This window comes from Puma concolor, chromosome C1 (assembly GCF_028749965.1).
Source record: "Puma concolor isolate L17-30 chromosome C1, mPumCon1.1.hap2, whole genome shotgun sequence".
NCBI classification, from domain to species: domain Eukaryota; kingdom Metazoa; phylum Chordata; class Mammalia; order Carnivora; family Felidae; genus Puma; species Puma concolor.
Window position 1 is genome coordinate 78611189 of NC_141674.1, and position 13184 is coordinate 78624372.

General features: G+C 36.6%; 1 protein-coding gene across 3 annotated transcripts in view; it reads right to left on the minus strand.

Moving 5' to 3' along the window:
* The window catches only part of GLMN (glomulin, FKBP associated protein), a 35455-nt gene that overhangs the window by 6408 nt on the left and 15863 nt on the right, over window positions 1–13184 (minus strand). For 2 of the 3 annotated variants that reach the window (XM_025934973.2, XM_086717546.1), the window contains exons 8-16: window positions 10083–10270; window positions 7456–7509; window positions 6029–6059; window positions 5853–5942; window positions 4915–4956; window positions 3879–3952; window positions 2589–2673; window positions 1999–2108; window positions 998–1061 (exon numbers count right to left, since the gene is read on the minus strand). In XM_025934973.2, coding sequence (XP_025790758.1) covers window positions 998–1061; window positions 1999–2108; window positions 2589–2673; window positions 3879–3952; window positions 4915–4956; window positions 5853–5942; window positions 6029–6059; window positions 7456–7509; window positions 10083–10270 — 738 coding nt within the window. The remainder of the gene's footprint in view (window positions 1–997; window positions 1062–1998; window positions 2109–2588; window positions 2674–3878; window positions 3953–4914; window positions 4957–5852; window positions 5943–6028; window positions 6060–7455; window positions 7510–10082; window positions 10271–13184) is intronic. The other variant, XM_086717547.1, reaches the window with a different exon arrangement.

The following is a 13184-nucleotide window of genomic DNA, read 5'->3' on the forward strand; positions in this document are numbered from 1 at the left end:
AAAAGTAGAGTAAAATGTTAACGGTAGCATCTTGGTGGTAAGTCAGTGTGATACTGTAAAATTATATTTCACTTTGGTTGTATGTTTGGAAAACTTCACTGCAAGATGTAGGGGAAAAATAAGCACCCTGTAGAGAATAAGCACTAGTCAATAATAGCAAGTAACTGTTTCTGGCTGAAGAGGGATAAACAGGTCAAAACCCTGCATCTACTAAATTCAGTCAAGAGGGAAGGAAATTGCTACTTACAAACTTCTCATTCCAAATCATGACTGACTTAAATTTTCTTTAAAAAAGCTCTCTGGCATCCTTACATAAAAACCAATTACTTTCATTTCTTTTATTACTTTCTTAAAAAAAAAAAAACTAAAACCAGATTAACAACACATGTAATTTAGGTAGTTACAATTTAAATAGAGATGACACATTGTGGGAAAACAACTATTAGAATAGGTAGAAAGAGAGGGGAAGATAAAAAGCAAATCTAATTTTACTGTATGACAAATCTTCCTCAAAGTTTTGTCTTCATTGAATACCTCTAATGATGCACTATTTAAAGAAAAAAAACAAATCACTTCCCACACATTATCCAAAAGGTGCTATTAACAGATTTTAGTGCTGAAAATGCTTCAATTAGAGGATATCAAATTATCAGATGATTTTATTTTAGACATCTTAGACTTACAATCGTGAACTAGAGGTGGAGGCAACTGAGGAAGACACCCAAATATATGCTGGGCTCCAAAAGTTTAGTTAACTTACGACTTGCAACTTACCTACCTGACAGGGCTAAGCAATGCTTACAGCAAGATGGCAAGGTTTAAAAAAGAGAAATTGAAAGGGAAGCTGGATGTGAAGTAGTAAGAGCTCCTAAGAATTCACTTCATGTTTCAGAATTCTTACTGACATGTCTCCCAGACTTTGTAGCTGGGTAAGATATTAAATATTGGCTTGTGCATTTTGAATATACTCAGTTTAATTTTTAAAAATTTCACTTACTTGATTGTCTTTTTCATTATCTTTGATAACCAAATATCTCAATAAATTTAATGAAGCCATTATCCTGTTAATTAAAAACACATAACTTGTTATTTACAATACAGTATTATATAATCAGCATTTCAATGAATAAAATAAGTTAAAACCTTGGGTATATTTTTACAATTATATTTGCCATTAGAAACTATTCCCTTTAACACATCTTTTGTAGTAGTAATTATCACTCTTGTTCTTCAAGTTCACAAAATACAACTGTGAAAATTATAAGGGAGCATTTATCTTTTAATACTTGAGAGTATCATCTCTTGCATCCTGAATTTTAAGATTCCTTTATAAATGCTTACAACCACTTATCATCCACTGTGTAGACTAAAAGTGAAATTACATGTTCTATATATAAAAAAAAATGATATCCTTGGGGCACCTGGGTGGCTCAGTCAGTTAAGCGTCCAACTTCGGTTCAGGTCATGATCTCACAGTTTGTGGGTTCGAGCCCCCCGTTGGGTTCTGTGCTGACAGCTCAGAGCCTGGAGCCTGCTTTGGATTCTGTGTCTCCCTCTCTCTGTCCCTTCCCCATTCACGCTCTATCTCTCAAAAATAAATAAACATCAAAAAAAATTGTTTTAATAAAAAAATGATGTCCTAGAAAACAAAACAATATAACCCAAACATGTAAGTCTTTTATGTAAGTTATACTGAAATTCTTAGTTTTCAGTCACCAATGCTTAGAGTTAGTTGCAAATCCTTATGAGCTGTACAATGGAATGCAGGGTACATAATAGGTATAAAATCATACTATTGGTCATGCTTTTGGAAAGAGGAGTTTTTAATTCTGTTTTTACATAGCATCTAATTACTAAAATATGAAAATCTTTATGTAATTTTATGAATTAACCATAACTCATAACAGGAAAATACACCTTATTTGTTTAGGTTTGCTAAGCAGGTGTTTCACATTTTTTTTAATTTACTATGTGAACCTTAGTAATGGTCAACCTTACCTATCTGAATTTTGAAGTAAATCTGTTTCAGCACCCTCTGGGAGAAAGAGTACCAAATCTAGAAGTGAAATCAGCTGTGGTCCTGTAAACCATTTGTTGTCATGTGTTTTCTGAAAAGCAAAAGAAAAATTGGGAAAGATTTTAAGTAATAGTTGGTAAATTCACGTGTTTTTCTAGTACCCTCACACTACAAAAATAAACATTACACATTTAAAATATATTTCTAAACTTAAATTTTCATTCATTCACACTATTTCTAGACAATGGGAACAAACTGCCAGTTTGAAAACATTGATGCACTCTTTGTTTTCAGTATGAAATTACTGACTATTCATAAACAGATTAGACTTAAGTTTCCATTGATATTTCAGAAGTACAGAGCAAAACAAAATCATATTCTCAGCTCAAAGAATTAATATAATTTAAATATATAGTTAATAAAATTTCAAAATTCATGTTTTTAAAAAAGAAATACTAGAAATGGTGAAAAAATATACCCTAATACTAGATATACATTAGTGTATTCCACAAATGAATATATATATCTCACAAAGTAAAAAAGATAATCAACACCTGAGCTATGCTCTTACCTTTAGTGACACATCAATTTGATTTTTGATATTTTGAATAATGAAAGCTTCCACACCTGAATGATTACTTGTATTCAATAAGCACCTTGAAAGCAAAATTACAATACATTTGAATTTATCCTGGACTCTATTATACTTAAACAATGCTGAAAATTTTACAAATTCAAATGGACCATGTGTTATTTCTAAAAATACAAAAATCTGTGAAGACAATTAGCAAGGTGATCAACCAATTGCCAAATTACTTGTTGTGGTTATTGCTCTAACTGGCAAATTCTATTTTCACTGGATCTTTCCAACAAGAAATTTCTATTAAATCAAATATGAATCTTTTGTGAATATAGTTGCAGTGATTTGACATGGCAAAAATGGGCACTAATAGCCTAAAATCTCCCAAAATTATTCCCTGTGAAGGTAGACTAGTCGTGTTAGACTAACTTAATTGCAAAAAAAGGAAACACAGTATGACTAGCTTAAGAAAGGGGGATTTCTTGGTAGGGACATAGGTAAATCAGAACAGGAAAACTGGTATTAAGACATAAGCATCAAATTATAATTTCATAAACCTGGCCTAAGTCTTATTGATAGAAGTAAAGATGGGATTAAGAATGCTAGTGTTGGCCAATTCCAAAAGAAGACTTACTAGCATTTTGACATTACCCAAATCGGTGTTTAACTCATTTTTACTACCAGGCATGTCAACAGACTAAAAGTCTGCAGGCCAAATCCAACCTGTTGCCTGTTTTGTTTTATTGGAATATATTCACCTCCACTACAAAGGCAAAGTTGAATAGTTGCAACAGAGACTGAGTGATGCATAAAGCCTGTATTTGCTATTTGGCCCTTTACAGCTGTTCTTTAACTCAGAGAGTTGCTAGAATCTTTTCCTTTTCAAACAGCACAATTAATAATCTCTACTTTTAACTTAAAAGTGAATAGCCTATCCAAGTTATAACTCCAGAGCAATTAATTTCAACAGTGAATAATGGAGATTACTGACCTGTAAAGTTCCATCAGGAGACTTATCAATCTCTAATCTCTCTCTAGTCTATTTTAATTTTAGACTACTTCAATTAGTTGAGCTGAAATACTATTATTCATTTGAGTCCATAATATTTAACTAACCCTTCTCTACCCATAGGGATAAGAGAATTTATTATAATATGGTTTCCAAGTACAGTCGATTACATGTAAAACATTCTGAAATACTGTAGCCTGGAATAATTAAATGGTATTAATTTGGTTTTTAATCAACTACAACCATTCTTGACAACCATTCTTGATACATACCTAAATAACGTATATTTGCCTTGTGAATCCAACTTGTTAATATACAGCTGAAGCATAGCTAAACTCTTTTTCCTCTAGAATCAAACAAATAATATTGTTACATAAACTGAATGAAGATTACAGTTGACTTTTCAACACAAGGAATTTGAAATGTGCAGGTCCACTTATAGTGGATTTTTTCTGGCATATAGTTCTTTTTTTTTTTTTTTTTTTTTTTAATTTTTTTTTTTTTTCAACGTTTATTTATTTTTGGGATAGAGAGAGACAGAGCATGAACGGGGAAGGGGCAGAGAGAGAGGGAGACACAGAATCGGAAACAGGCTCCAGGCTCCGAGCCATCAGCCAGAGCCTGACGCGGGGCTCGAATTCACGGACTGCGAGATCGTGACCTGGTTGAAGTCGGACGCTTAACCGACTGCGCCACCCAGGCGCCCCTCTGGCATATAGTTCTGTAAATGTATTTTCCTTATGATTTTTTTTCCTATGAATTTTTAAATAACATTTTCTTTTCTCTAGCTTAGTTTATTGCACACATATAGTATATAATGTAACATACAAACCATATGTTAATCAACTGTTTATGTTATCAGTAAGGCTTCTGGTCATTAGGAGGCATTATGGAGTCAAAAGTTATACCTGGCTTTTTGACTAACGCAGGGGGATGGCACCACTAATCTCTGCATAGTTCAAGAGTCAGCTGTAAATTATTCAAGAAAATTTCTCATTGTAAAGGAGCACCTGGGTGGCTCAGTCAGCTGAGCATCCAACTCTTGATTTCACCTCAGGTCATGATCCCCAGGGTTGTGGGACTGAACCCCACATTGAGCTCTGTGCTGAGCTTGGATCCTGTTTAAGATTCTCATTCATTCATATTACCTCTCTTTCTTCCCCCCTCCCTCCCTCCCTCCCTCCCTCCCTCCCTCCCCCTCTGCCCCTCTCCCTGCTCCAGCACACAGCCCAGCTCGCTCTCTCTCCCTCTCAAAAAAAAAATCTTCACTCTAACTTATTATTATTTATTTCCAAAACATTTACATACCAATGTCTCAATGGGGCAAAGCGTCATTACTTTGACTAGGCCCTGGAAATAAAAACAAAACAAACAAAAACCACCATTCAGATGATAATAGATTATATTGACAATAAACAACTATATTATCAATGGATACTAAAATTTCAGGTAGGAGATATAAAAATTAAGTAAATTTTTCTCTGAGCCTTTCATTCCACTGTTACATCTGAGGAAGCAAAGTACAATCTGTTCTGTAAGTAATGTTGAATGGGGATGTTACAAAGCATAAATTTAGAAGTGTAATTTACAATTATGTCTAGGGTGGCAAAAAATGAAACCAGACATGGAAAATATAATCCATTCATTAAAAACAATCATTGTTAATATACTAATATCCATGTTTTCCTATTTAAATAGTAGAAAAACAGGTTTCTTCGTTAACATCTAAAGACCCACCTGGCTATGATAACTAACAGATAGTACTAAGCAAAATAAATCATAGGAGAGAAAAAATGTCTTTCTAGTAATGAGTCAATGCATGCCTTGATGGAGTCCTTAGGACTTGAGTTATGAGAAAAGTAAAGGAGTTTCATTTTTAAGGTCCCTACAGAAACAAAGTGTTTAAGAAGAAAATTACGTTTTTCCACCAGATGCTACACTATCAACTATGGTAGCCACTGGTCACATATAGCTATTTAGGTTTAAATTAATTTAAATTAAATAAAATTTAAAATTCGGTTCCTTAACTCTAGCTACATTTCAAGTGTTCAATGTGGCTACTGGCTTTAATACTGTATCATACATAGCTAGAACACTTCCACCATCAGAGCAAGTTTTATTGGACACATGGCACTAGAGTTTTCAAAGGATATGGAGAAGGAAGTAGGAGGAGTCTGAAAAGACCTTTACTTAATTTTAGAATAGGAAAGGGGCTATTTCAGGATCAGAATACACATTTAACTGACCTGAGGTACAGTAAGAAAGCTCTTGATTTCTAAGTACTGGTGAAGTAAACTGTTGTCCTCTATTCTCAATAAACCATTCTCCAACAGATCCTATGGAGATACATATATAGCAAAGTCAACAGCTGTATTTGTGCAATGACTGTGTGTAAATTACAATGGGTGCAAACAAATCTTACCACTCCTTTGGAGAAAACAGACTCTTCTGTTCTGGAAGAGAATATTAAAATTTATCAACATGACTTTCTAAACTGTTTTAAATGATTCTTCATTTTAGGAAAAATAAAGCAAAAATTGAAATTAAAAGACTTTCAAAATATGTATCATTAAGGAAAAATTCTATTGAAGAACTTAGTCAAAATTCTTAATCCACGTATGATCGGTCTTTTGACTTGGCTATTGACATCCAAATCCAACCCAAATCTACCCACTCAGGGCTTACTTCCTAGTATAAGAAATCAACAGATCTTCAACAGTAAGTGCTAAGAAACCAATTATACATAATATGATATTATGTATTCCAGTTGATTAATCTGTAAAATCTTTTCAATTCTTTTTATATAAAAATAATAATTAAATGCTTTCCATTTGTGATCATATTTTTTTCAAGGTATATAATCTTTGTTAATTAAGTATTTAAGCTCTGTGGCAAAAAATATTATTTAAGGCCCAGGTTTTTATTCTAACCATGCAAGGAGTTAAAAGTGTTGTTTTTGTTCAATGACTAAATAGTCTGGAAATCTTAAGAATACAAAATGTAAGATTTAAATCAATACATATTCTCATTGTATGAATAAAATAGAGACTAAAAAGAATGTAAAACCATTAAGACATACATAATACAGTAAATTTACAGAGTTAAAAACTGCTTGTGCCAGGAGACCCTTGGAAATTCCTGCCTTGTAGGCCGAGGCTTTGGACATTTGCCATGTTACAAATCTTCCTTCACCTGGGAAGAGATGGGATTGATAAACTGTCACTAATGTTCCTATAGGATACTACTGAAAGGTCCTGACTGATCGCAAGAGATAATTTAAACATGTTACAAGGAAAGAACACAAAGCATATAGAGTTTTGCAAAATGCTTAAATATGTCTGAAAAAATTACACATATTTTTACTCTGTAATTTTTTTCAAAGAGAAAGACCTACATTCTTAATGCCTCAAGTAGAAGTTGTTGAATACAATCACTGTTAATAATCTGAGATATAAAAAGGTGGGGTCAAGACACCTCCTTCCTTTTAATGCAGTTCACATTGTGTCTATGAAGCAAAAACATGGATGAATTTCTTTTATTAACCACCTCGCTTAGATGGAGAAGGCTGCAGTGGGACAGAGGTGTTGTAACTTACCAACTTTTGAAATAAGGGGAGAAACATCAGAAGCAGATGACTGGAAACTCCCTTAGAAGCTAATATTTTAATATTTAAAAGAGATTTCTGTTGTAAAACCTCTTTGACTCATTTTTGTTTCATATTTACATCACTGTTTTATAAAATAACCAATTAATTAATTAGGGTCTGGCAAAGAGAAGTAGTCTCCCCCACTTTTAGCAAGAGCTACTTTAACACTATTTAATTCTGAGATGCCATCTAAATGATCTTACCTTTGCAAAAAGACTTCAATGTGCCCCATATTAAATTGCAATAGGTACGATGGGCTAAAACAGACAACATATATATGTATGTATATATCACCCACACGTATTTTTAGAAATTTTGTATACATCAATACTGTTAAAGGTTAAATTGTGCCCCCCTCAAAAAAGAAATGTTAGAATCCTAACCTCCAGAACTTCAGCATATGACTTTATTTGGAGACAGGGCCTTCTTTTTTCTTTTTAATTGGGATGGGCAAGGGGGACAACAGGAACCCCCCCACCCCCACCTGTGAGGTCATTCCTGTGAGCCCGAATCCAGTACAATAGGTGTTCTTATAATAAAGGGAAATGTGGACAGAGACATACACAGAGAGAATGCTATATGAACATAAAGCCAGATTGGAGTGACACATCTACAAGCCAAGGAACATCAAGGATTGCCAGCAAACCACCGTCACCAAGTGGAGAGGCATGGAACAGATTCTCCCTCACAGCCCTCTGAAGGGACCAATGCTGCCCATACCTTGACTTGGATTTCCATCCTACAGAACTATGACAAAATACATTTCTGTTATTTTAAAGCTATCCAGTTTGTGGTGTTTTATTATGACAGCCTTCACAAACTAATATACATACCTAAGTCATTTTGATGGTAGTGTGATTAAGAGTATAGGCTCTAGGGATGCCTGGGTGGCTCAGTCGGTTAAGCATCTGACTCTTGATTTTGGCTCAAGTCAGTCATGATTGCATAGTGGTGAGATCAAGCTCCACATCAGCTCTGTGATGGGGACGGAGCCTGCTTAAGATTCTCTCTCCCTCTCCCTCTGCCCCTCTCCTGGGGCTTTCTCTCTCTCTCTCTCTCTCTCTCTCTCTCTCTCTCTCTCTCTCAAGTAAGTATAGGCTCTGGGGGAAGACAAAACTGTTTGAATCCACCTATTCCACTAATTAGTTGTATGATATTAAGTGGTATCTTAACTTGTCTAAGCCTGTTATTTTCATTTGTAAAATGAGAATACTCTATTTCATAGTATTATAAAGATTAGATAATGCATATAAAGCTATTGGCATGTTTAATACATGATGAACATGCAAGTGGTAGCCATTATTGCAGTATTTACACAGAAATATATCCCCAGGTACATTCATAAGTAAATATATAAATGTGCACAAAGAAATACAACTATCGGGGCGCCTGGGTGGCGCAGTCGGTTAAGCGTCCGACTTCAGCCAGGTCACGATCTCGCGGTCCCTGAGTTCGAGCCCCGCGTCAGGCTCTGGGCTGATGGCTCAGAGCCTGGAGCCTGTTTCCGATTCTGTGTCTCCCTCTCTCTCTGCCCCTCCCCCGTTCATGCTCTGTCTCTCTCTGTCCCAAATAAATAAACGTTGAAAAAAAAAAAAAAAAAAGAAATACAACTATCATCTGCAAGACAAATACATAATCATTATTATGGATATTAAAGTCCAAGAGGTGTTATGTTATAAAATTATGTATCTTAAAAATAATTTTGATAAACTTTATGGGAAAAGAAGGGCAAGGTCAAGATAATTAGGAAGATGCGACTGAAATTGGGTGATTAGTGAAGGCTTTCCTCATAAAGCGACATTTAAGGTTAAAGATGTTTGTTCTAAGCATATACAAAGGCCCTATAGCAGAAAGGTTTGTGACACATTTGAATAAAAAAACAAAAAAAGGTCTATGTTATTGGAGCATAGTAAACAAGAGAAAAAGTGGTAGAAGGTGAATCAGGGCAATCAAGCAGAGATCAGATAATGTATAAGCTTGTCTTATGTAAAGACTTTTAGACTTTAGAACAATAAAAAGCCAGTGAAGGGTTTACATTAAGGGACTACTCTTAAAGCTTCACTTTCTGTGTTGAAAATGAGTTGGATTAAAAGGGATTGAGGTTGGATATATAAATAACCACTCAGGACTACAAGAGTAATCCAGTTAAAAGATGATGGCATTTTAGATACCCTCCCCTCCACCATGGGTAAATGAGCAGTTCCCTCTCTTATAGCACAGGGCGATCCCCAAAGCTTCAAAACCAAGCCCAGTTTCACACTCTTAAAAAAATTTTTATTTAAGTAATCTGTACACCCAACATGGAGCTCTTGAACTCACAACCCCAAGATCAAGAGTCAGATGCTCTTCCAATTGAGCCAGCCAGGCGCTCCCAGTTTCACACTTTGACTCTTGTCCCCACCATTATGTCTATTTCAATTCTCACCCCCCGCCACCACCTTTCACTATTGGAGTACTATTGGCTTAAACAGATTATAGACTATATGATAATAGAAATAGTTTTTGTTTAGGGGCACCTTGGTGGCTCAGTTGGCTAAGTGTCTGACTCCTGATTTCAGCTCAGGTCATGCATGATCTTACTGTTCATGGAATCAAGCCCCACATCAGGCTCTGTGCTGACAGTGTGGAGCCTGCTTGGGATTTTCACTCTCCCCCCATCCATCTCTGCCCCTCCGCCACTCACACTTTCTCAAAATAAATATTTAAAAAAATAGCTTTTGTTTATACTTCATTTAAAGTATTAGTATAATAATAAGTATGCTGGAAATTAGATATATGAGTTCGATACTCCTTTTACAATTACACGAATAAATCAAACACTAACTCCTACCTTAAGACCATTGGAAGCTGATCGATACTGATGCCCTGTACAAATACTAGATAGGCCAGAGAAGCCATAGAGTCTGCTAACTGTTTGTCTTCTTCTTCCTCAAATTCAAGATAATCCCATGTCTTCTTTTTCCTTCCATGATTAAAAATCATTTTGGGGAAAGGATGTCCAATTGCTGATAAGAAACCCTGTTGAAATGGATAAAAAAAGTAAGCTACAGCAGACAGACTCTAGTATGTTCTTCTCACCCTCCCGTGCCATATTCACATCCTGTATAATCCTCACCTCTTGAGTGTGAGTGAGACCTGTTGGACTTGCTTCAACCTAACAGAATATGGCAAGATACCACCCCATGATTAGATTTTGTTATGATAAGAAGTGAAAGGATTTTTTGCAGATGTATCTAAGGTTCCAAATCAGTTGATTCGGGGTTATTAGAAAGGTGACTATCTCTGGTGGGCCTGAATTAATCAGGTAGAAGTCTTTAAAAAAGGGTCCAGTCCAGTCTGGGGCACCTGGGTGGCTCAGTTGGTTAAGTGTCTGACTCTTGGTTTCAGCTCAGGTCATGGTCTCCCAGCTTCATGGGTTCAAGCCCCACATCAGGCTCTGCACTGGCAATGAGGAGACTGCTTGAGGATTCTCTCTTTCTCCTCTCTCTCTGTGCCCACCCCCCCAACTTGCACTGTCTCTTGTCTCTCTCAAAATAAATAAACTTTATTAAAAAAAAATAAAAAAATAAAAAAGGGTCCAGTCCCTCCTTGAGAGTCAGAAACTCACCGCTGGAGGCATTAAAGAACTAAGCTTCCATGTTATGAGAGGGTCTATGGAGAGGGCTGTCTGTAGGAACAACCTCTAGGAACTGAAAGTGGTTCCTGACCAAATAGCCAACAGGAAAATGGGGACCTCAATCTATAGCTTCAAGGAGACAAATTTGCCAACAACCTAAGGGAAATGAGTGGGAAGATGAGAAAGTTCTGGAGACAGATGGTGGTAATGGTTGCATGACAACGTGAATGTATTTAATGCCACTGAAATGCACTCTTAAAAATGATTTTTAAAATAGTAAATTTTATGTTATGTATATTTTATCACAATTTTTTTTTAAAGTGCCTGAGGTATTTGAAAGCAATCTAAGAAATGTGAGACATACAAATACCATGAAATGATAGTAAACTAACTACTTAGAAGACTACTCTAGGAACAGTGCTCCAGTGACCACTTTGAGGCTTTGGAAACTGGTGATATCTCATATCACAAGGGTTCTTGTGTCATAAGAGAAAGAGGACCATGAGAGGACAGGACTACAGTTTTACCTTTTTTTTTTTTTTTTAATTTTTTTTTTCAACGTTTATTTATTTGTGGGACAGAGAGAGACAGAGCATGAACGGGGGAGGGGCAGAGAGAGAGGGAGACACAGAATCGGAAACAGGCTCCAGGCTCTGAGCCATCAGCCCAGAGCCCGACGCGGGGCTCGAACTCACGGACCGCGAGATCGTGACCTGGCTGAAGTCGGATGCTTAACCGACTGCGCCACCCAGGCGCCCCTTACCTTTTTTTTTAAGGAGGTAAGAGTAGAGAAAAAAAAGACACTCAGGAAACATAAAGCCACTCCTATGCGTCTTATATTATTCCTAACTACAGTATACTAGAAAGCATCTGACCTTCAGAATCCAATGGAATTACCACCTATTAGCTATCAGATACTGGACAAGTTATGTAACTTCTCTAAAGCCTCAGTTTCTTTACCTAGAAAATGATATAATTCCTGTGTCAAATATCTATTGAGAACATCTACAAAAAAAAAATGAGGAGAGCCTGAGTGGCTCAGTCAGTTAAGCATCCGACTCTCAATTTCAGCTCAGGTCATGATCTCTTGGTTCGTGAGGTCAAGCCCTGTGCTGGGCTCCGCACTGGGCTCCACGCTGGGCATGGAGCCTGCTTGGGATTCTCTCTCCCTCCTTCTCCCTCTGCCCCTCCCCTGCATAAGCTCGCACGCTCTCCCTTTCAAAAAGTATAAAAAAGTTAGTCATAACATACTATATAAGTCAAAAGGGAATGTCAAGAACAGCTAAATCAGAATACTGACTTTCCACATATTCACTCATTTATTTAATAAATACTTGAGTATCAGGCACTGGGCCTGACATTGTAGGGAATAATAAAGTCAAATAAGACTTTTCCAGCCTTCAAGGAAGTAAAATCTGCTGATCCCAGATGGCTCCATTAGTCATTTCAGAACACAAAAAAGAACCAGGGGAAATCATCCACAGTCACAAGAGACTGCTATTCAGCTACCAGATGCTAAATATATATACTGCTGTACTGATTTTCAAAGCCATGCAGTCTTGTTATAGCTGTAAGAAAAAAAGTTTACTGTACTAGGATTCCAAATGTCCTCTTAACCATGAAGCTCCATTTCTTCATTCAGCCAATATTAGATGTATTTTTTCCCAGAGTAAGGTTAGCCTTTTAAAAACCCATTATACATAACCAGATTCTACAGTGCTACTTTGGGATTATCTGGGGTCCACCTGTGTCCAAATTAGGGCCTTCACAATCTACCCACACACCAGCAGTCTTGCTCAGACCCAGGATGTACCTGCCACTCTACAATTTCTCATGGCAGACTTGGCCCTTTTTTTAAAGCATGTTTCTATGCTGAAACCCTTGGGACATTCAAACAGTTCTCTATCAAAAAACTTCTGCCAGGGCACCTGGGTGGCTCAGTCAGTTAAGTGTCTCTTAATTTCAGCTCAGGTCATGATCTCATGGTTCCTGGGTTTGAGACCTGCATCAGGTACCATGCTGACAGCGCAGAGCCTGCTTGGGATTCTCTCTCCCTCTTTCTCTCTCTGCACCTCCCCAGCTCATGCTCTCTCTCCCCCAAAATAAATAAACTTAAAAAAAAAAAAAAAAGGCAAAACTTCTGCCAATGGTGGGACAGCTCAAGCTATCAATCTCAAGTGTTCCCACTTATCTGGACTTCTCCAGCATAGAAATGAAGGCACCTCCTCACTTTATCTCCTACCCTGATTTTACCTCTGCTTGATTGCTTTGTGCTTCCTCACTTCTAGATCTTAAACTTTCTTCCCTATACCCTCA